At 38.1% G+C, this 25,000-nt stretch overlaps 2 protein-coding genes across 4 annotated transcripts in view; one reads left to right on the forward strand and one right to left on the reverse strand.

Annotated features, from left to right (window-relative positions):
• The window catches only part of LOC113112951 (leucine-rich melanocyte differentiation-associated protein), a 254,480-nt gene that overhangs the window by 116,258 nt on the left and 113,222 nt on the right, over positions 1-25,000 (forward strand). The window lies entirely within an intron of this gene.
• Positions 10,001-12,329, reverse strand: LOC113112950 (CD209 antigen-like protein C). The gene has a single exon (XM_026278906.1). It carries the CDS (start codon positions 11,708-11,710, stop codon positions 10,943-10,945), a length of 768 nt encoding a protein of 255 aa, XP_026134691.1. The 5' UTR covers positions 11,711-12,329; the 3' UTR covers positions 10,001-10,942.

Raw genomic sequence — 25,000 nt, forward strand, 5'->3', positions numbered from 1 at the left:
TCCGGGTGACACCCTTATTTACGGTGAGAGTGGATGGATGACATGGCCGGCGTTACTCACAACTGCACTCAGGGTCGAGGGTGAGCCCGGGACACTAATTTACATTTACACACTGTCAGCACTCTCTTTCATCCAGAGTGACACGGCCAGTCAGACTGCATTTACGCCCTCTGCGTCAGCCCGTGATGAGGTGCAGAAGAAGAGAATGGTCATTCATGCATCTGAGCCAAAAATGTCAGCATCACCAAATGTCACAATAGATGGCGCAGCCAGTGAGGATGGGTGACGAGTTTCACATATAAGGTGTCAAAGTGTCAATGGGGAGTGCAAAATAAACAATGCACCTTATGAAGACTTTACACACACACACATGCTCCCAGACAGTAAACAGATTTGACTGTCGTTAACATTGAGGCAGAGCACAGAATGTAAACAATTCACAGGAAGTCCAAAAAAAAGTGAAGCTTTATTTTCATCCCCCATTTCTTTTCCTTCTTTTTTTTACAGGCTGTAGTCATTAAAAAAGTGCACATGAACCAATTATTTCTGCTGTCCTATTTGTTTCCTGATGAATCTGTGCTGGCAGTCGCACCCTGTCACGGCGCAGAAAATATGTGTGAGAGAAGAGTTGCACCGTGCAATATCTCCAGGTTTGTCAAATGAGACTTGAAGCATTGATTTTTCTAATTCATCTTGTCTCGGCGTGAGATAGCGTCTCTCTCAAAGAAGTTTGACTCAGAAGCTGACACTGTGAGAAACTACAGAACCTCCTGACGCTAGCCTCAGGGGAAATGCAATTATTTTACCATTTGATGAGGAGGGGAGAAAGACCATGTTCCTTTATCAGGCAAATAATAACAGGAGTGTCATATCCTGTCTGCGTAGACATGGTTTTATCTGATATAGAATTACAAAGCGCTGTCCCGTAGTATCATGGCATGGCATGTCTTTGAGTTGAGATTTTGTAGTTTAAACGTGATGCGAACTGACATTTCCCTTGCTCTCTTTCTAATGAAGCTGCCAGTCTCAGCGCAATGGCTGCTAACGTACAGCAACTATTCTGACATGTTAATGCAACAGCATAACACGCTTAATATTATTTCAAGGCTTTTTGCATGAATTCATGGTGACTATCCTTAAAGCTCAAGTGTGTAGTATCTGTGTCACCAGATGCAACTGCAAACAGGTTTCCTAAACACTGTTCGCTGGTCTGTAGTCGGTGGCCATTCCTGAATAGTCCTTGGTTGAACAAAAGATATAGTTTGGTACAGTCTTTTTTTCTTTTTTTTTCTTTTTTTTTTTTAGCATTTTTGTTCAAATAATATAAACATTTTTAAATAATTTGTCCCACAGATCAAAGTCATATAGTGCAAACTAATGTGCAGAAGCATGCAATGGTGGAAAAAAGTTATAGTTTGATATTTGCAATGAATAAATAAATGAAATAATAACTTTTTAGTTTAAATAAAAAATTTAGTTTGATGAACTGATTTTGATTTTGAAATGTTTATTATTATGATTATTAATTATTATTATTAATTTTTTTTTAAAACAACTATAATATTGAAATAATAGTATTTAATGCTGTGTTAATTTTCAAATGTTAAACCAAGAGTGTAAAGTGCTTCTCATTTCAAATTTTGAAAGATGGTTTGTTTCCAAATGCCCATTACAAAAACCCTATTTGTGTGGTGCAGAAAAAAAACATAAAAAAAAAACATAAAAAACACACACGTATGTATATATATATATATATATATATATATATATATATATATATATATATATATATATATATATATATATATATATATATATATATATATTAATTTATTTAAAGATTGCATTCACATGATTCAAGGTTTAAATAGAAGTAAAAAAAAAATTCATAACGACTTTCGTTATGTCGAGATAACGAGAAAATTAAGTCGTTATAACGAGAAAACAAGAAGGAAAAAAATTATAATGCATGGCCGCTTAGAACGTCTGTATAATATTAATGCCAAATGACATTTTTTAAAGTCATGTAACCTTTTGTTGGAATTTTTTCGTTCGTTAATTCATTCTCAAAACAATTTGAAAGCCACGTGAATGCACAGATGTCCTGCGCTCTCTTAAAATGGCTCTGAACGGTTCAGGGCAGGGTCCAGGCAGCCCATGTGCACGTACACATGGTGTTAGGAAATTTACAGCTTTAATTTCCCCTGAAACATACCCAGGCTGCAGGTGTTGAGGTGGAGTGGCTGTAGGCAGGGGTCACTCTGATTAATGGCCGTCCTTTCACAGGGAATGACAAACCCCTAAAACATTGTCATCGGGAGTCCGGTCCCTTTTGTTCCTCTTTAACAGCTGTGACAGCCTGGCAAATCAGGAGTTTTTCAGGCTTAAATCTGCCAAACTCACAGACAAAACACAGTCATCATCAGCTGAACAAATACTGCACCTCTACCCATCCGCAGTTTAGAGATTACCCAGAGTGCTTAGTGCTTATAATTAACTCTAAGTTGCTGATAGTAGGCTCGGGCTGGGTAGAAATGGGTTCATTATGCTTAATTAACACCTACTTGATTATGGTTAATTACTACTGTTTGATAATAGAGGAGCAAAGTTGTCATTCTCCAGACATGAAGAAGCCATCTGGATCATTGATAACCATATGTTGACACTTGGTTGAGCTGTCAGAGGCCCAGAGACAGGCAGGTGTCTCCACTGTGTGATCCCGCCTTCCACTGACTCATGAGTAAACACACATGCAAGCAACTTTTTGTGGCTTTTGTATGGTATTTGCATCAACAGCATTGTTTTAAGCAATATTACACTCTATGACCACAGCATGGTAAAAGAATCCTATTGATAATCACGGCTGGTTGCCCCCGGACTGCGATTTCTACAGAGGGGCACCCCCCAGCACCCAAACCCCCCTCCCTGACCAGCGATTCTTTTCCCTGTTAATTTGCTGTATAAACAATATGAATTTAGCTAAGAAGCCACAACACTAAGATGAATAGCTTGTTGTTTGGAGGACTAAAATGAAGTTTTGGTGCATATAACATTTGTCATGTTTAATTGCTGGATCAATTAGAATCCTCAGTAATGATGATTTATAAAGATTTGTGTTTAATTTGATTTTCATTAGCGCAGCCAGACACAGGATGATATCAGCTGTTAATTGCGCTTCCTTTTCATTAACGACTTGAAGCTTGGAATATATTTGGCAAAGAGTTAGTCTTTTTGACAATACTGGCATTTTGTTTTTAGAAAAACTAACCCCCCCCCAAGATTTATGTTCCATAAACAAAAGTTACATTAGGTTGTATAAACTGTAGTGATGTCGGTTTTGTCTAGCTCATTTTAAGAAAAAATTTATATATATAAATATATATACACACACACACACACACATCTATCTATCTAGCTATATATATATATAAATAAATAAATGGAGTTTGGTTCCAGAACGCAATAAACGTCTTTTTCTTTCTTTTTTAGTTTCCACCAAAATCAGTATTGTTTCTGGTCGGTATTAAAAAAATACATTTTACACAAAATGCGATATATGCAGAGTTATTAGATCATGTTTTCACTTCGCATCTTAGTTTTACTCATCATCTTTGTACTTTGTGATCGACAGAGAAAGGCTGCACGATAAATCGCATGTGATCGTCATGCGCATCTCGCAGTAAACCCGATTCTATGATTAATAGTACCGGTAAATCTCCATCAGAAGCATTTAATACACAGAGCCATAGATCAGAGACAAGCTATGCTATACCGCGTTCATTAAATGAACGGCATTCGATTGTGAACATGATATTGCGTAGCTTGTCATTGTCAGTGTTTTTATAATACCATTTATGTTTTTGTTAATACAGCACATAGCACTAGTCAACTAAATGAATGTAACATAGCAAAAACGAATGCAATTTTGGAAATTGAATGTAAGGGCAAAGTCATTTAGGAATTTCTGTGGTCTAATGTGATGATGTTCTTGTTCATGATGAAATGTTCTTTTATTGCTGTAATTAATTCATAGCATTTACAAGATGACCCGTTGAATTCATTTCGGAAGCTATGACTGATGAATGTATTTTAGTCCAGTGCCTGTTTACAAGTATTGATTATAATATAATTAGTATTGAACAAGTTCAGAGGCTGTCCTATGTGGATCAACTTACTATGTTATGTATTTTCATCAGTTTCAATATGAAAAATAACTTTCATATTAATTTAATGGACTTATTGCATTTTGAGAGAGAAAGTTTCATGGATTTATTGCATTTTGGGGGAAAAAATAATACAATTTTATAATAAATATTTGAAAATCAAAATCTGGATTTAAATTTTCTATATTAATATTATTATAATAATTTGTGTATGTTTATGCATATGTAAAAATTTTGATTATCTTAAAAGTTTGCATACACATTTATAATTAATTCATTTAAAATGTATCTTTTTTTTGTTCTGTGAAAACATGGGGTCCTGTGGTGTATTTGGACTGAATTATTTGATATGAAAGTATTCCTCTACATCAGTGTATTAGTCACCCATACAATTATGTGATTACACAATTTATGGTGCTGCATAACTGCCATTTATATACTGTTGAGGCCCTGTATAGTTGCTTTACTCAGGTTAATATTTATGGTTTATAGCTGTCAATAGAAAGATGAGGGTTTCACTGAACCCTCTGTGCATGAATCATCAGCATGTTCACACGATTCTCCCGTAATATGTTTTTAGTGTAGTATAGAAGTGTGTTATTTATGACGGTTTTCAGTGAGCGCTCAGAGCACCTTTAGCTGCATATTGTTCTAATGGATTCAGTGGTCAGATTGGAGAAAATGTTGTTGTTTTTTTTTGCGGTGTAAGGTAAATAGTTTATGCTCATGTAATTCAAGCAATTTGGGATTTTGCCAAGATGTAGGCCAATTGGAGATGCTCCAAATTATTCAGTTGCACAGCAGATTTCCTCCTCAAACAGGAAGGTTTCTTATTCATTTCCTTAGATTATCATCACATTTGTGTCACCAGCAGAAGAGCTTTATTGACTCGCAGAGATGCGCCTCCTTCGCTTTGGTTGTCGTTATTGGCTTTGCTGACATATTCATATGTGCCCGCACTAATGCCTCTAAATTACTCCCTCCACAGACGTCACAATTGAACAGATAATTTTAATAAGATTCAGCTTGACTTTCGACTGCTCTCCTTCCTCACTTTATGGAATACAAATTGTAACCTGTTTTTAAAGCCATGCAAGACAGTGAACTTTAATGGGATTTGACAACATCGTATTAAGCACAACAACTCCGCATAATGTACCGAAAAATTGGACGTGAAATTGGAAACATAGCCGAGAACAAAGTAAATTTACATGGTTTGGTAGGTTAGATGTCTGATATCATATTCTCTCATGCGAGCTCTCGGGGAAGCTGGGAAAAAAGGTTGGGGCTTTAACAATGGATATCAGCGGAAAGTGCTTTTAAAGCTAAGGCTGATGGATGGCTTGTCAAAAAAAATAATTGCACTGGTAGGAAAGTGGGGCTGCGTGCCGGGGGAGGGGGGAGCGCCGAATATACAGAGAGGATGATGGGAAGTGACAGTGGTCTGTCAAGAAGCAGTGGCTGCCCAGAGAAGTGTGAAGCCCGAGCTATAAGGTGGCAGAATAGAACAGGCTGTCAGGGCGGGAAAGTGGCTTTAATACGGCGAAAAGCAAAGGAATCCGCCTGTCAGCCCTGCTCAGCTGAGCCGAAACAGGGAGAGGAAAAACGGCGGGAAAAGGTAGACTGAAAAAAACAGGCAGCGAGCGTAGGTGTGCGTGTCAAGGAAAACGAAATAGCCGTGAGAGAGCGTCGAGAAGAAAGGCAAGGGCGTGCGTAGCGCATGACACAGTCCCGGTTGGTCCGCTCCATTATGTGAGATTTATCAGTCTGTCCGGTCCTTGTGGACTTTTAAGTGGATGTTGAGAAGTCGCTGATGAGACAGGCAGTGCGACTGTACTCCTCCTTACCCCTCATCCTTTTCTTCGGCGGCAGGATGCAAACGAGTGTCATTTCGTATCCCACTGGACGGCTCATTACAGCAGGGGACAGCTTTACAATTATATAGCTGAGCTTCCTAAGGCATTTACGTGAATTGGTGGAATTAATGTAATAATGCTTGTCTACATAGCCTTGACCTTGGGTGAAAGGCACTCCAGACTAATTCATCAGGGTGCCGCTACTGAAGGGCTGATGTTTTGAATGTACCGGAGCGGAATATGTCCTCTCTGGTACACAAGGCCACGGCGACATGATCATATTAAAACTAGCCTTTATTGTCGCAGTTGTGTCATCATCCCAAAAATTGACAGTGGGCGGAGTTTCTGAGGTATTGAGCTACGTTATTGCGACTCCTATAGTTGCCTGCAAAATGAGTTTAATTGGACGTACAAACCTAATGTGGTATCAAAACACAACTCTTTGAAGTGTCATTATCTTATGATGCATTATGGGAAAGAAGTCTGACTGGTAGAATGGAGTGTTACTGTAGGATTAGGCATTGAGTGTGAAATGTATAGCAGAGCGTCTTTTATCAGATAATAAATGCACCTCGCCCTTCTTATTTTTTCAGGTGCGCCATTTGTAGTGCATGGATTATATGCCGATGAACCATTATAATAGAGACAGACAAGAGATACAAAATGAAGTCGCTCCCTCTCATAATCCACATACAAATATAAGGATCAAAATAGTTTTTCGACTCTTTTTTTTCGACTTTCACATTGGTTTTAAACGATTTTTCTTTGCGATAGATCAAACGTGAATTTTGTAATTTCACCGAATACACTTGCAATCTGTTTTTGCCACACAACCGGGCAAAATATGATAACATTGTCTCAAACAGTTTAGAATAGCTCTACAGATGTGTTAATAATGACAGGCAGGAGTTTTTGAAAAAGTAATCTGTTGTGCTGCCGTTAGTGACATACAGTAGTATAGCCTTCACCTTTGATTAAAATATTTAACACTAACACCAAAAATATTACCATGACTTCAATAATAATAAACATTAATGGTTGCTGTTGTTGTTTAATAATTATATTTTTAGTAATATATAATTATAATGATAACAGCTACAGCAACAATAATAATTATTATTAGTAGTAGTAGTATTTAATGTGTTACAATGTTAGACACAGTTACTTTTAGTCAGTTATATTCCAGTAAATCAAAAGCCAATATAGACGTGAATATGAACTACTTAACACTAATTGCGTATTCTTAACAAACCTCTGTGAAATTATTTTCTCTGTCTGCTTTATGTGTGATGGATCAGAATCCATGATCTGTGTCCTCTCATTCATAAGCAATTAGGCCTGGCATAATTAATTCTCCATTTAAAAAAGGATCATTAAAGTCCTCTGGAGTTTCTTTGAAAGTTGGATGATCTTTTCATTTCCCACAAATATAAACCCTGGGATTTAAAGGGCCACTAAACATTCACATAATGAAAATGAGCTATTCAGAAGAGTTGTCATTACAAATGATAATATAATGACATGTACACTCATGAACTTTTTGGTCATTGCTGGCGCAGCGTACTTAAAAAGCAATCACTATGGAAACTGCTGCTAATGAAAATATTATGGGCACTGTCTTGTTAAAAGCATTGTGTTGTTACTGTGTCTTGCCAATTTCAAGTACACCGACAAGGTGATTTCTGCACCCAGGATGTGACTGATTCTGATGAGAAGCAAGGCTTTATCTCTAGCTCACACAGACAGATATAACCCCACGCCCACCACACACACACTGCAAGACTAACATAACACAGCTGTGATGAGAACGAGAAGTGCAATATTCTTGTAGATCAAGGTTCCCACACACATTTCTGGAATGATAGTAGTACACAGTGCTTTTTGACACACAGATCTGTGTGCTGGGAACCTAGCAGGGAAAGTGAGCACACTTCTGATGTGTGCTGTGATGTATAGACTGACCTAACAAAGGACTGAGTGCTCACAGGAGCCGGACGGCTCTAATGGATGGAGAGAGAGAGAGAGAGAGAGGGCCTCATTTAGAGGAGGAAGGCTGTTTGCTCTGCCAATATGACACAGGGGGAGTGGACAGCCATTGATCTACAGCCGCAAATGACAGCTGAGAATTCAGCAATAATCATGACAAATGAGAGGAAGGGCCACAGGATGGTGGGGGAAAATGTCAATAATGCCAGCCCAAAAAGGAAGCCCAAGGTCGCAGGAATAGGGCACATTGTGTCTCTAAGCTCTGGACTGCACACACAGAGAGAGCGAGAGAGAAAAGAAGAAAACCTGTCAAATGAATGGCTGTTCAATCAGCGATGCCGCTCAAATGTTGCTAGGCCTGTTATCTCAGGTCTCCATTGACCTTTACGTCATCTGGAAAAGTGTGTTGTCTGTGTTCTTTATCTGTTTGCTTTTTTCTTGCATACCTTGTTTTGTAAAAAAAAAAAAAAAAAAGTGTGCTTGTTGGCGAGGTTATTGAGAGTGTGTCATTGAGAGTTATGACAAGCTTAAGTATTTATTGAATATTTTTAAAAATGTATTTTCTTTACATGAGCAGGGGAAGAGTTTACATCTACATTGAAATTCATTTTAAAACTGAACTGAAACACTAAAAGTGCAGCTCTAAATTAGCATTTACTACATAGAGAGTATTCATGTGCCTGTTGCATGTGGAACTCAAGAAATTGTGGAAGTTTTTGAACAAAGGATTAGGTATTTACTTCATTATTTTGCTTCTTTACGGAAGCTTACATTGTGAAAGATTGAAGATTTATAGTGCATTTATAGTGCATCAAATGTTGGCCATATAAATATGAAAAATTTTAAAACAGCCAGGAAAATGCCAGTTTAATATTTAGAATAATTGAATGTAATTAATATTTCTTAAGTTATGTGGTTTGTAAATTCACTAATATGTACGATATGTGTGTATTACTATGTGTGTATATATATATATATATATATATATATATATATATATATATATATATATATATATATATATATATATATATATATATATATATATATATATATATACTCTATGGATTAATACTTTGATTATTTTGCAATGCAGAAAAAATATAATAATAATAATTAGGAAAATGTATAATACCATTTAATGCCAAGTGTATGGTCAATAAGACTTTGATTATTTTTTTAATAAATTCATATTTAAAAAAAAATAACTTTCCACAAGCAGCATGACTGTTTTCAACTTTAATGATAATGTTTTTTTGAGCACCAGCTTGTTAGAATAATTTCTGAAGAATCATGTGACACTGAAGACTAGAGTAATGATGCTGAAAATCCAGCTTTGACATCACAGGAATAAACTGCATTTTAAATTCTAGTAAAATAGAAAACGGTTATTTTAAACTGTTTTTTTCAATCTTGATTAAGTAAATGTAGTCTTTAGCCCCTTTCACACTGTCATTCTGGCAAATACAGGGGTAAAGTGTTCCTGCAATTGGTCCCTGTTCGCTAGATTTGGCACTTTCACACTGCCAGTGATGACCGGTATATGTGCGTGCTTTCACACACAACCCGTAAAGATCCCGTAATGACACGTGACATCAGCGCGTGACGTGTAATGTACGAGTCGACAACGCTAGGCACGTTATACTTTCACTGAAGCAAGCAAACAATCTCTGTGTCAGCGCGGAAAGTGAGGAACAAACTGATCTCTGCTTCATTACAGTTTGCACATATGTTTTCGTCGCGAATGTTGATCTTCCTTCAAACCAGCCGGTAAAAGAGTCGCGCGATAACGCGCGTCATCACTTCGACACGGAATTAGATCTGGCTTTTGTTCACACAGCGCTCGTCCCGGGTCGAACCCCGCAATGTTACTAGGTCCCCGACCCGGGTTCAATTCGGTAATCAATTCCGGGACGTGGTTGCTTTCACACAGAAGGCGACCCGGCAATGTTCCGAAAATATTGCGGGTCCGACGTGCAGTGTGAAAGGGGCTTTTGTGGCCAAAAAAAAAAAAAAAAAACATTTTTGCACACATTTTTCAGTACACACTGTTTACGTTTTCTGAATGGTTCTAAAATACTCTTGAATATGGGAGAGAAAAAAATCTAGTGCCATACATTTCACAGCACTCGGCACACCCACTGAAGGAGAAGCATTTCTCTTTGTAGATTGGACTGAAACAATAATGATTAAATTGCCTGTGCAAATCAATGTGCCCATGTGATAAGCAGTGATCAGTAATGGGGCTGTGTTTTCTTTCTGGAGGAGGACTGCTGCCTCCTCTCTGCCTGACTGGATGAGGCATTTTCTAATCCGCTTTATCACTCATATCAGAATTTATCTTATTTGAGGAAAATGCCAATATATTAGCCCGCCGTGTATGATACACAAGGTGACCCTGCTGACTTAATGACATAATACATTATCCTTAATGAAGTCAATATCTTGTCTTTTAGCTGTCTGTCTATTGGGGCGATTAATTGCGGCATCATTAAAGTTAGCTCTCTTTTCATTTGAGCCTGGCAAGTGGCATAAAACTAATGTTCTTAGTTATCAGCCAGTGAAATAGAATAGAAGGTAGAGGAAATGACAGAGCAGACAAGGGGGCTTCACACGGCCTACAGAAGGGGCCGCTTTCAGTGACTCAGTATACTGGCTAATCTAGCATAACACTGTTCACACACTATAAAGCTACTAATATGTATAAGTTAAAAGATACAAACTTTATCATTTGGACAGTTTTGCCATTTTGTATGAATCTTAGTTTGAGTATAAAAAAAATAAACACATTATCTAAACAAAAGACTTGTTTAACAGGTAATTTGGGTTCGTAAACTATTACAGTATATAGGTGTACAAAAGTATTTACGTTTATTGCATCATTATCATTAAGGCATGACATTTTTCATTTTTCAAAAGCAAAAAGTGTATGTGAACCTAGGGTAGTATGACAGGTAAAATACTCTTCTCACAGATCCATTTATTAGTGAAATTACATTGAGTATCAGCCCACCATATTAAAGAAGACACAGCGCAGTTCTGTATTATTCTTCCATTGGGTTGTCCAACATTCCAGAAACCAGAAGTCAGTGTGCTGCCATCAACCCATTTCCAGATGCCCTCTTCATCAGTGTCAGTCAGACCAATCCAGATGTTATAGGGATATGCGATTTTCTTCACAAACTCTTGTTCTTCTTTGCTGTTTATCATCAGCAGATCTGCTCCTCTCTCCGTACAGTTGGCTCGGCTCTCATTCCAGTTCATCTCCTCAGTGGACAAACAGTAAAAACTAAACTGATAGTAAATCCATCCATCTTGGGTAAAGTTCCACAGCTTATTTTTCAGTTCTTCTAAATGTTCGTTTAGTTGAAGTAGGTCGGTGTTGTTTGTTAGTAGCTGGTGTCTTTCTTCCGTGAGGTTGATGATCTTGGTTAGTAGCTGTCGTCTATCTTCTGTGTAGTTTTTTCTCTGTGTGTCCATGTGGACCCACAACACTATGACTGCAGTCAGCAGAAGAGCACACAACAGCACCAAACACACTGCAGCAGCTCTGTATCCTCTGATCTTCACCGAATCTCTTCTTGTGAGTTCAGGTGACTCGAGTCTCATTGTGTTGGAATCGTTGGTCTCTTTTCCCAATTTTGTTCTTATAACTTCAGCATTTTCGTAAATGCCTTCAGTGGTTTTTCCATCTTCTGTTTGCATTTTCTGAGTTGTACCCTTTACTCTTTCAGACAGTTTTAATGTTGTGAAGATGCCAGCAGACTAATACCAGTAGCCCTCCTGGAGTGGACTACACGGTGTTCCTCAACCCTATTTGTGTGGCCAGTATTAATGCAAAAAGGAACTGTTTTTGTTGTAATGTTCCATGTGTTTATGTGTAAAGGAACTTCAACTTAAACAATGTGGATGATATTCATTTAAATGAGGTTGAAATGCATATCATATTTAAATGCACTGTACGCATTGTTAGATTCACTCATTTTGTCAGGTCTTGAGAGGATTGTTCACTTTGACGCTGAGTTTTTTGCAGCTTTTTAAATGTTCATTGAGCTTCAGGTTGTTGCTGGTACATAAAGTCCATAAAGTTGATTACCATTGTAATCAAGGTTAACCAATAGTTGGCTTGTCATTGTTTGAAAAGCCAACTTCAACTTTATATTTCTTTGTTGGGAAAGTTAGTGTGGCTTCTAGCACGTGGTGCAGGAAGCCACATTTTTTTGCACATTCGCGGCTTTTCGTGTGCCACAGGCGTATAAAATCTACATATTTTTTTTTGTCTTTTTGTTCCTCTAAATGGTCAGTCTACTTTCCAGCATTTAACTTCAAGTCCAGTAGCTGCTATCTACTATGTTTGCTTTCCCGAAAAAAAGGAGAGCGGTTGCACTCTTGGGATCATGTTAAAATATCTAGCTTATGCTGTTTACGCTTCAATTTCAAGGTCAGAGTAACAGTGATTCATCAGAAAGGATGATTGGCAGTCTTCAGAAGGCTGAGAGTATGAAAAGCCATTACTGTGCGTGTTAAAAAGGACACGTGCTGCTAGCATCTTCCTTCCAAAGTCACGCCAGACTGACAGCGCTGGACGCAATATTAATCACAGAACAGTGACAATCACCCCAGGGCACAAACTGGCAGTGACTGCCCAAAACAAATCAAGGCCCACATGTTCCGTTGACAATACATCACACACACTTGAGTCATGGGGTTTATCACACTAGACGATGATTAATGCTCTTGAAATTATTGACCGTTTATGGCCTTGACAGTTCATGATGGACGTTATGTCATTTTTGGCGATTAATCCTCTGTTTTGTCAATATGCCTTTCAGAAGATGCTCCGAGGGTCAGAGCGTTTGGTCCTTTGATGTTTCGTTTAGCAATTTACACCCAGTGCACAAAAACAAGGGAAAATCAGCACCACAATGGCAAAGTAAGCCAACCGTTTTGCACAGGAGTGTGAACGGTTCACCTGTGGCACAGAGGATTTGAGAAAACAAGCTCATGTGACATGAAGCTCTGCCCTCACAGACCCCCCTGTCTCCCCCCTGCCCGGCACTGAAACAGGCAGACTGGGTAGGGGTAATTTACAACGTGTTATCTTTGTCTATAGCGGCCAGATGATATGAAGTAAATCATTGTAGGAGTAATGAAAGACTGAGAATTTATTTCTGTGAGCACATTTTAAGAGTAGTATCAGTTACGGTGGCATTGCCTGAAGACCCTGAAATGAGACGGGGTGGTTGAAGGGCAATAAAGAAGCAGCAGGGCTCATGTTAATGCTGTCTCTCTGGGGTTAGTAATTGGGTTACACTGATCAGTTGCTCTGGAAGACAAAGTGTAAATACAAACTGTTGCTGTAAATCTGGCATTGTTGGAACAAGGTCCAATCCCAACAAATATTGATCCAGCCCAGCGGCTGGAGGAGGGGAGGGAACTGTCATTACCCATGTAGCATCAATTACTTTCGTCAAAGTTTACATGCTGTGTAGGACCCTGTCATAATGACATCAGGTGGGTCATCCCTGCTGCCCACTGTCTGGTGGCTTGAAGATAATTTGCCAGGGGTGGCTTGGTTAAGGATGGCCAGAAGTTGGCAAGTTAAAGGGACGGTTCACCCAAAAATGAAAGTGAATGGGTGTTATTTTTCAATAGTCCAAAAGAAGTCCAATAAAGCGCATCCATCCATAATAAAAAAAAGTCCCACACTGCTTCAGGGGGTGAATAAAGGCCTCCTGAAACGAATCAATTATTTTTTGTAAGAAAAAAAATCCATATTTAATATTATTATAAACCTTAATCTCTAGCTTCTGCTTACTGTCGTACGTGCGTTCACTATGGAATGGCATTCCGGCAGATAGCGTAGAACGTAGGCGTAGCGGAAGCTCCGGTGTGAAAATGCTAGTCTCACAAGAACAAACATTTGTTTACAGGTGCAAAGGAAGCAAAATTTCCTTACTTTAGTCTCCTCTTGGCTTATATCAAAATCCTCTGACATTTTTCTTTACAAGTCTTTGTTTTGCACTTCTAATTCCTGGCCGGTGTTTAATTTTGCTCTTTCCTCTACATTTTTTCACCGGATCTTAACTACTCCTATGTCATCCACCAGAATGACGCTCTATAGTGAACGCACGTACGACAATTAGTGGAAGCTAGAGTTTATGGTTTATAAATATTTAAATATGGATATATTTCTTACAAAAATGCATTGATTCACTAAAGGAGGCCCCTATTACACGCCCCCCAAAAAAGCAGTGTGGGACACTTTTTGTTATGGATGGATGTGCTTTATTTGACACATTTTGGACTATTGAAAAATAACACCCACTCACTTGCCATTATAAAGCTTGGAAGAGGCAGGAAGTTTTCAAATATAACTCGGACTGGATTTCTCTGTAAGAAGAAAGTCATATACACCTACGATGGCTTGAGGGCGAGTAAATCATGGGGTAATTAAAATTTTTGGGTGAACTATCTATTTAAAGTGATGCGTGTATTTTCAACATATCCCAACATATCTGTCCGGATGTTTCTTAGAATCCTTGAGACTTCGTGTTTTTATTTGAGGTTGGAGCCAAACACTGCAGGACTGTGGCCTTCTAGGAGCAGGACTGGATAGCCTTCTTTAAAGGAAGAGTTTACCCAAAAGTTGTGGCACCATTTACTCACTTTCATGCCAGTCCAAACCTGTATGACTGAATCTTTTTTTCGAACACAAAAGAAGATATGTTTAATGTCTCATTTGGAGCATTTTTGCCTCTACAATGAATGTCAGTGGGGGTTATGTGCAAAAACAGTTGAAAAACTGTTCCACAGAAGAAAGTCAAATGGGTTTTTTTGTGACATGAGGATGATTAAATGATAACTGAATATTTATTTTGAAGGGGAACCATCTCTTTAAGGCAAGCACCCTTCACTCGACAGCCATTTTAGAAACTCCTTGGGAAGCTATTTCCTATGTAGACCAGACCAAAACAGCAACATAGGGTTAACCAGTTATTTAATTTTAGAACAGGACTATCTATTTGTGCAGATAGAGACAGGCAGAATGTTCCGGAACCCTGTTTTTATGGTTCTGTTTACAAAAATTCTGCTTACAAAAATTGTGTTACTTGATAAACCATAACACAATCACATTTCAAAGCAGATTCTATACATATACATTTTTTGCTTTTAAACTAAATTTCAGACTTTGTTACTTGTGTGGCCAGTCTGAGTATGTGTGATCCAGTCAGACAGCTTATCGTTGCAGATTTCCTATCAGGCTTGACAAGCTGGGGGCAGGAAGTGCTCCCTGCCTTCACAGGAACCAGTTGTGTTGGGCATCAGTGACAGCTCATGTCCTGTTCCAGAATGAATATGTTAATTCCATGGGATGTATTATTTCATGAGGAAATGGTTTGAGGAGTCATATGGAAAGCTGCAGTGGCGTGCTGAGGAAATGAAGCCAGAGCGTGTTTGACAAATCGAAAAGGTTACGTCTGTTTCAGTCTCAGTCACCTGGACTTCTCCTCCCCACCTGTCTATCCCATGCACTCATAATCACATTCTTCGGACACATGTTATACAAGCTAACCACAAACATAGCATTAACTAGATGCTACCTCCTGATAGTTGGTTAGAAAGAGCTTGGTTCGAATGTTTTATGTGTTGTGTTCAGATTGACAAAATATTTGCTAGCATTCCTTTCTCAACGGTAGCTACTCAGCTGGTGTAGGACCCCCTGATAGTGTGCAATGTTTGCTTGAACCACAAAAGGTTTTTATGTAATACTAAAGTTATTATGGAATCTTAGCTATTTATTATTATTTATGTGTTCAGAATTGTTTCAAAATACATGGCTTGTTTGCATGGAGAAATATTTTTGCATCCAGATGGTGTAAATACAACATTCATCATCAAGAGTTAATAGGTAATAATGCCAACCAGCCAAGTTTCAATTTTTTTTTCTTGGCTACAGCCAACATTGATGTTTTCTTTTGAATCCTTCTCACAATATGCTATAATTTTAACCCAACCACATGCAAACTTTGGCATTGTCTTGTCTGATGAGCATTGCAAAAACAACATATTTTCCTGTGTGCTGACTCAGCATTGGTGAACTGTTCCGCTTGTACATATCAGACTTTATAAAACTTCACAGGAGGACACGGCTAGGCAGATCAAGCGTGTGTGTGCAGCTCACTTCCTGTTTCCTGTGACTGTCTGGGAGGGGAAAGGTGAGGTAAGATGATGGCTGCGGCCTGGCACAAGATTAAACCGCTCGCTGTAGAGACCATTAATAATGCTCATATTTTGGAGCTGCTCAGTGCTTACAGAACCAAAGGCATTTAATCTTATTTGAAGAAAAAAATAAGAGGACCAGGGAGATAGGGAAAAAAAGTAAGGTCAACAGGGAGATACTCATCCATTTTTTTTCTTTGTGCTGTTCAGAGTGATAGGCCCAGGTTTTCCAAGGTAGTCCATTTGTCTGTCAAAAATGCTGGCTGGCGCGGTGATTTACTTTCTGTCAGATGATGCTCATGTCCAGCTGAAGCTGCTGCCTGGCTGGATATGGGGAAATTTGTTACCTTTCGCTTTGACAGGGAGATAATTGCTGATGGTTAACAGAACTGTGTGGAATCCAAAGGGTTTGGGAGTGAGTAATAGGAAACACACTCTGGCTTTTCACAAGCTCTCTCAATGAGCCTCTTTCTCTGTTATATTACCTGCTTAACCTCACCTCCTTCCAGGATGAATTAGACCCGTAGTAGGCCAATGGTCATAGTGGAGATTAAATCCTAAATCACCCCTTGGAAAGACAAGTATTAGGACATCCAAGACAGCCCCCGCTCTCACCTCTAGCCTTAATTCGGCTAAAACTCCTAATTACTGGCACTATTTCACTCCTTCATCTCCCGGTTCTCTATACAGCAGACTTTTACCTTTCTGTCCTTACCAGCCAATCTGAGCTAAGGATACCATCTTGTGCTCGGATCAGGATGGTTGTCAATCAGCTGTCCAAGCTGCCAGCGGCATATCACAGGAGGAATTAAAGAGGAGGCGGAACAGAGCCTGTGATGTGATGGGGCAAAAGGAGAGTGATTGGCAGGTTAAGCCTCCATTTAATTGTCTACCCCTCCTTACATTTCAGCAGCTTGTAACATCCGAGGTTAAAAACACAACTCTTTAGACAAAGACATTGCTTTCAGCTGTGTGCAGAATTTTTCAGAGGACAGCTTAGATGGCAAGCCAACATGAAAACTAAGGGCCGATTCATAGTCAACGCGAGCAAGCAACGCGAGCGATGCGAGCGACGCGCTCCCTTTCATAGTCTAAACAGTGAACGCAAGCGTCACGGGTGATGCGTGTATGCAATACACCGCTCACGCAACAGGGGGTAGTAGAGTCGGGTGATATTAGTAGAGTCGGATCGCGTGATATTCAGATCACAATGGCAACTGAAGAGGAGGGTATTCTGTTGCTGATGAACTATCGTATAAATGTGGATGAATACGTATAAGTTCGCATAATTTTTCCTCTTCGACCGCCAATGTATTCAAACCTTCTTCTTCTGTAAACACAATATACTTGAATTAATGTACAATACTTGCAATGTCGCCCCCACCGACAACGCATAGTATTGCGTGAATCGGCGCGTCGCGTATCAAAAACTAGGACGACACATTTGGCTACGCACCGACGCATAATGGCGGCCGAAGCATAACGATGCGTAGTCTCGGGGACGCGTATGCGTACAGATGCGTTGACTATGAATCGGCCCTAACACTATTCAACCCATTTACTTTTTTGCCACACATACTTGGTTTATCAGTGCTTGTTACTTGAAAGTAATCATAATATTTCATTAAAGTAACAACTCCCTCCACTTCGGAAGCAACTTCCATTTTTTTATTCTGACTTGAACAGCACCTCTTATTGTTCAATGTCTGTTCTGGTAACACCCACTTCTCTATGTCAAATCCATTTCTGCTGGATTAAAAGCTTCACCCTCAGCCTTTTTTCCTCTCATGCTGGTTTTAAAGCTGAATTATTTTGGAAGTGATTTGGAAATGTATTTTCTCATTTGGATTTAAAAATGGCTTGCACATTTTCCAAAGTGCCTGGTTTGTGGAGGAGACTGAATATTAACTAAATATTAGGGCTGCACGATTAATCACATGTGATTGTCATGCGTGTCTCGTCAGTAAAGCCGGTTCTGTGATTAGCAGTAATGTCCATCACCTGCTTTCAAATGGAGCGGCACTTACTTCACAGAGTCGTAGTTCGCTGACAAGCTACGCAATATCGCGTTCATAACCGCATGCGATTCATCTGTGATTATGACGAGGTATTGCATAGCTTTTAGATATGACATCAAGGCAAAAACTAAAACTATAGTTATACTCATGTTAGCATCAGTAACATTATTTCTGTGTCCTTATTTTATTAATGTGTGGTGACTGGGAACTGTGCATGCATTGAAGTTTTATAGCATTTAGAAAATTGCACACTTTAATTGAATTGAATTCGTTTTTTTTTATTTTATATATATATATATATATATATATATATATATATATATATATATATTCCTTTTTTTACTTAAAAAGGAACAGTGAGCAGATGTGGCTGGAAGATGTTATAAAATAGAAAAAAATATATTATTTTTCATCATTCTATAGAAATGTATAATTATTTACCAACAATGGAATGAGTCCTAATTCTATTTCTGACAGGCGATTCAGTTTGAAGAAAAGTGCTACCAATCTCACTTGACCCTGCATCATATTTTGCCTGTGACAATGAGAGTAATAGAAGATATTGATTGGCAGGGCAGTTAAGTTGTCATTGCCGCCATTTAATGTGTCACGGGAGCAGTTAAATTGTCAGAAATCACTGAAGGACTCCCTGCATGCTTGATATTGCTCCATAAAAGTCTTCCACATGTAAATTGGAGGAAATCTGTGCGGACTCTGACACTTATTCTTCCAGTTAAAGACTGAATTATATTTATTGTTGTTCCTTAAACATAATTTTTTTTTTTTTTTTTTTCATCCAGTGCCAGATATGTTTTTGTTGAAATCTTACTAGTTGATATATATGTGCTGGCAGATCTGGCCAAGAGAAGCTGTGATCCATTAGTGTGTGGTCTCTTCCTCAGAAGGGGCAGCTGTGCTGCACTGTATGTATGGTCAGCAGTGGGGTCTGTGGTAAAGTGTGGGTGGTAAAGTGCCTCCGGCATATTGGCAAGCGGTTGGGCTGTTTGTAGCCGAGTGAGCTGAGCCTGTGGCTATTTGCTTGGCAGAAGGAGGTCCGTTGTGGCTCTCTTCGAGAAGAGCAGGGTACAGGCCACGCTCCACAAACTTGAGAGAACGGTTTCTAGTGTTGCTCTGTCCACTGGCTGTTTGCCGAACCCTTGATAACCTCAGTTCGCTCTTGTGTGGACTCAGTGAATGATGCAATAATCAATACTCACTGGAAACACAGGGTCCGAGGAGAGATGCCTGCTCAATCAGCAGTTGGTGGAAAGAAACACGATCGTAAGTGTTTTAATCAGTGTAAACACATTTCACCTCGTCTGCCTTCGAATGGATTATTCCAAAGAATATTTTTTGTTGGTATCAATGTTCAAACAATTTGTACTTTAATGCAGAACTAATACAGAACAAAGGGACTGTTTGGTGTCATAGAAGCTCTTGATTCGATTAGATTCTCAATATTTTTTTTTTTATTACATTCAGTGAATATAGTTTTAATACAACTGCTATTGATATTTCTAAAAAAAATTAACAGTAAACATCAGTTTACAAATGGTGAATTAATAAAAATAAATTAAGAACCACAAGGCTGTAGCCTACAGTATTTTAAACTTTTTAAAAACAATAATAGGGCCATATAAAATGTTGTTCTGGTAATCAGATGAAGGCATAAAACATTAATTTATCCAAATCAAATGAAAATAAAACCATTTTATTTTTTTGGCAAACAAGGTGCTGCACAACAGAGGTTTACTGTTAAAATTAAAAAAGTAAACTTTAATTTTTTAATATGTATTAGCATTTGAGTCTTAAGACTGCTAAATAGTAATATATTCTGACATTTATTAACGTTAAACTAAACTTTTATTTTGACGGATTGCTGTGAGGAACTTGCAGCGGCTGTTTATGTGATATGAAGGTAGCTTTTCAAATGAAATGGTAAAATGCTAATGAAGTGACTCTCAGAGCAGCTGGAGATTATATTCGTGTATTCATACAGTATCATCATATTGAGACAGTAGAAGCTGAAAATAACATCGCGAGCGTCATCCGAACTTTAGTACGTGTTTGTAAACAAAACAGGGTGCCGTGCCATCCACCATTCATTCATTAATTATAGAAATCATGGCGCCTTATGCATGATATCAAATATTCCGGAGATTTATAGTATTCCTATAGGACCTGAGCATTTCAAAACACACGTAAGACTTTGTTCTTGGTTCTCATCAACAGTATCTCTGCCATGAATAAGCACTGAATGAATGACAGGCTTTCCTTTGGAACATTTCACAAGGTAAATGAGAGGGTGAAATCTAACATTAGTAGAGAAGAGCAATGATAAGATTCTCTTTAATCAGATCTTGTTTCAAATGTGTGCTGAAATAAATACCGATTGATTTGTGGATTTTGAGAATCGATATCGAATCGACGTTTTTTTTAAAAAACTATTAATCGAAAAATCTACTTTTTTTTGCCCAGAGATATATTTATATGTGTATATATATATATATTGAAAAGTAAAATTTTTATTTTACACAAAATGATATCTGCGAGTTTTTAAGTCATGTTTTCTCACTTTTTTTTCTTAACTGTGACAAACGCCAGTCTCCTTTATCTGCAAAACGCGATATATCCGCTCAACCAATCACAGCGCACCATTCCACGCACTCTTGACAGTAATGGCAGTGCTTTAAATACACCTGGCTTCCTACTTTCCCTCATGTACTTTGTGATCAACAAACAAACTTAGGGCTGCACGATAAATCCCATGTGATTGTCATGCACATATCGTCGGTAAAGCCGGTTCTATTAATACATAGATCCGTACATCACTGACCAGTTATGCAATATCGTGTTCATAATCGCAGATGAGTTGCATTCAATTATGAACACGATTTGATTATTCAACCCGTTGAATTCATTTTGAAACGATGACTATTGAATGTATTTTTAGTCTAGTGCCTGTATATAAGATTAGTATTGACCAAGTTCAGAGGTTGTCATATGTGGATCAGCTTACTATATTTTTTTACTATGTATCTTCAGTATCAGAAAGCGCTTTATTGCAAAGTATGCTTGCACATACAATTAATTTGTTTTGGTGACATAAACTTCCATTACACAGAGACAACAATAGCGCACAGACAAAAAAAAACAACAAAAAAAACATGATAAATCTTTATTTTAAGCTTTAAACTGATGCATAGCGTAATGTCTTGCCTGTTGGGTGCTTTTACAGATGCGTGTGTGCATCCTCTGCGCAAAAAAGTTCCTTATCCTTATCTGTAAATGTCACAAATTCATGCAAGCCTTTCCATTTTTGCATGAAGGCCTGCCCTGACAATCTGCATTAAGTTGAAATATTTTTACTAAAAGGGCGCCGGCGGGTGTTAAACAGACAGAACAGAAAAGCGAGGGAGACAATATTCAGCACAAAAACATTCATTGTGCTGAAATATCTGTTGTTTAACATTTATATTTAGGTTTAAAAGTCAACATGCAGTGCGAGTCATTTATCAGAGTAGGAACTGTTAAGGGACAGCAGTGTGTAATTGTCTGAATATAAGTATCAAACGCTTTTACAGGATAAAGAAATGACAGTAAGAGGAGACTGACTGTGATCAAAGTGCATGTGACCAGCAGAGCATTACTGTTATTTTATTCATCTTTATTATATTCATTATTTAAACAAATAAGTTAAAACAAAAACAAAAAAAAAATTATTAAACAAAATGTATGTAGGGTTTGTGCCACTGCTGCTCTTAACTAACAGTATTGGTCATAACAAAATAATTTTTTAGCTTTCTGTATTGGTTAGACCTCCAATATCTGTACGCTTTTTAGAAATAGTATTAAGCTATTTAAAATGCTATAATATAATTATTGCTGTTATCTGCGAAAGAAAGGCAGAAAGAAATTGTCAAATGCTTTGTTTTTTTATTATTCAGATACCCAATTAGTCAAAGAGTTCATAAACAATGCCAGCAAACATGTGAGCTGTTATCAAAGGCAAAGGAGGCCAGTTTTGTTATTATGTGAATAAATACTATTTAGTTGTTTCAGTTTATTTTGTCCAAAAACTACAATAACATTTTTAGAATAAATAGTTTTTGACAGATTCCTAAAATATTTTTGTTTTGTATTAAGACAACACAACTGGTCTAATAAATTGATAAGCACTGTGTTTTCAAAGCATTCAGTTGGCACATTTGTTTTAAGGACATTGGGCAGAAAGTGGAATGGTGTGGTTTTGTAGCCTGACTACGTCAGACTTCCTACACTTACGAAAAATAACCATGGTTTTATTATAGTAAAACTGTAGTAACCTATGGTTTTTTGGCGTATTGACTACCATTTGTATAACCACAGATTTACTACAAATACCATAGTAAAACTATGGTTAATATAGCAAAACCATAGTTAATTTGTGGTTACCATGGTTTAACTACAGAAACCATGGTTTTTTGGTTTTATTTGTAGTAAAACCATGGTTAATTTTCGTAAGGGATATACTTCCGCTCAATTTCATTTAGCTTCTGTACTCAGTCTGATACAGCGTCAGAGCTTTCTGTTTGCCACCGGTCTGGAAACAGCCGGGCCAATCAACGAACAGAGGGCGGGCTGAGAGCCGTGACGTAGATGCGTAGATTAACTTCGCATAATCTGCAAAAGTCGTTTACAGCCATGTTCACTCCGGTATTTTGCTCGCATCATCATGTGTTTACAACAGGTTTACAGTGGAAGTTCAATCATAGATTTGAGTTCGATGCATGATGTCTGTGCTTCGATGCGGCTGTACAGGCGCATAACATACGTCATAACTAAATGTATCTGATTGGCTTACGGTAACCAATGATTTTAAACTTCAGACAAGCGCCCCCTAGCGAGAGAGAAAACACTTCTCTATTATGCCATTCCAGACTCTGTCTACGAAGCAAAGTGAAGTAGCAGAGTCTGGTATTACCAGGCTAGTGTTTTTGTCAGTAAAATTAAAATAAAGAAAACAGGTTTTAATCAGATTAATTGATTTAATTGAAAAAAAAAAAAAAATCGGCCAACTAATTGATTATCAAAATAATCGTTAGTTGCAGCACTAAAAATTAATTTATTGCGTTTTGGAATTAAACTCTTCATATATATATATATATATATATATATATATATATATATATATATATATATATATATATATATATATATATATATACTGCCAGTACGTAGGGTTAGGGTTGCTCACAAACCACTAGTCCTGCCTCAAGCTCATGCCACTGGTCAAGCCAGAAGCTGACATATTTACACGTCTCTAACAGTACTTCAGTATCATGTAAGACATTCACATCAACAATTCAGTGACCTTCATTTCTTGGCAGTATTTGTCTCAAAATGATTGATTGAATTGAAACAACAGGAATATGTTTTCCCCCCACTTTGCCAGCCTGCAGAGACTGGCTAAAGAGACAGGCCACATGAGGCAGACTGAACAGATGCAGAGACAGCACAGTTAGAGAGTGGGAAATCTGGCAGCCAGAACTGGTCTGGGGATTGGGGAATACAACTCTATAATAGCTGGTCCTGGGTCAGAGAGCACTTGCTGCTGCTGTCCTCCTGTGTGTTAACTAACAGTCACTTGTTCCAGTGCCAATGACCAGAGAGGAGGAGAATTAGAGCTGAGATACACAAACCTCTCACCTTTCACCTCTTAACCTAGATGCGTGTTAGTGTTGGGCTTATAGACGATGCCATCATCCATCTCCGATGGTTGATAGACATCACGATGTTGCACCGGCATCGTGACACCCCCGCCCCTTTTTGAATGCACGATCACTTTTTAGTTTCACTATCACTTTTGAGATTTCGCAATCGCATGTACTTTATATGTGTTTATATTATGGAGCAGGAGTACTTACCACACATTTTACAAGATTATATGTTTGTCAATGGTACTAAGGATCTGCAAATCATTCACCATCATCCTAAGTCATCTCTCCATACACCGTGTTTACACTGGACATGACAGTTGTTGTGTGGCACTACGCCGCATCAGCTAAAGACTGTCTACACTGGACACGACAAAGCAACCATTGAAAATCATTTGAAATTTGTGTCAGCACATTATAAATAGAATGCGGCAGCAATGTACTGTCAGGGATTTGTGGTGTCACGCGGCGCGGCATCCACTGTAGACAGCATCACTGATTATAATGAGTTAAATTGACTGATCTATATATAATGAATCTCTATTATAGATCAGTGGTTCTACAGTATTTTGTCGCACCGTTCCGCTCGAATCCAGTGTAGACACAGTGTTAGGAATTGTTAGTTGCTTTCCCTTATAAGGATTCACACTTTGGGCACACCCCCTAACTCCAAAAAGTCATACAGGTTTGGAATGACATGATGATGAGTAAATGATGACAGAATGTAGTTTTTTTTTTTTTTTTTTTTTTCACCAGACGCATGTTATTGTTTGAGTTTATTATGTTAATGTTTATTATGTAAATTTTTCCACATTTTGGGAACATCACAGAGTTTTGACCCAGACTAATTATATTGAATGCCACTTTCTCTTATCTTTCTTTTGGAAGCAGCATTAACTCAATGCATGCTACTTGTTTTCAGTTCTTGATCTTTAAGGCATATTTGAAGCATTTATAGAAGCCATAGTCTCAGACAGCAAGCTGTGTCCCTGTGCTTCCTGCGGTCAGGTTAGCACAATTAATGAAGGGTGCCTTTAAGAAGTCTCCAGCGAGCAGCC

This window comes from Carassius auratus, chromosome 13 (genome assembly GCF_003368295.1).
Source record: "Carassius auratus strain Wakin chromosome 13, ASM336829v1, whole genome shotgun sequence".
In the NCBI taxonomy this organism is placed as follows: domain Eukaryota; kingdom Metazoa; phylum Chordata; class Actinopteri; order Cypriniformes; family Cyprinidae; genus Carassius; species Carassius auratus.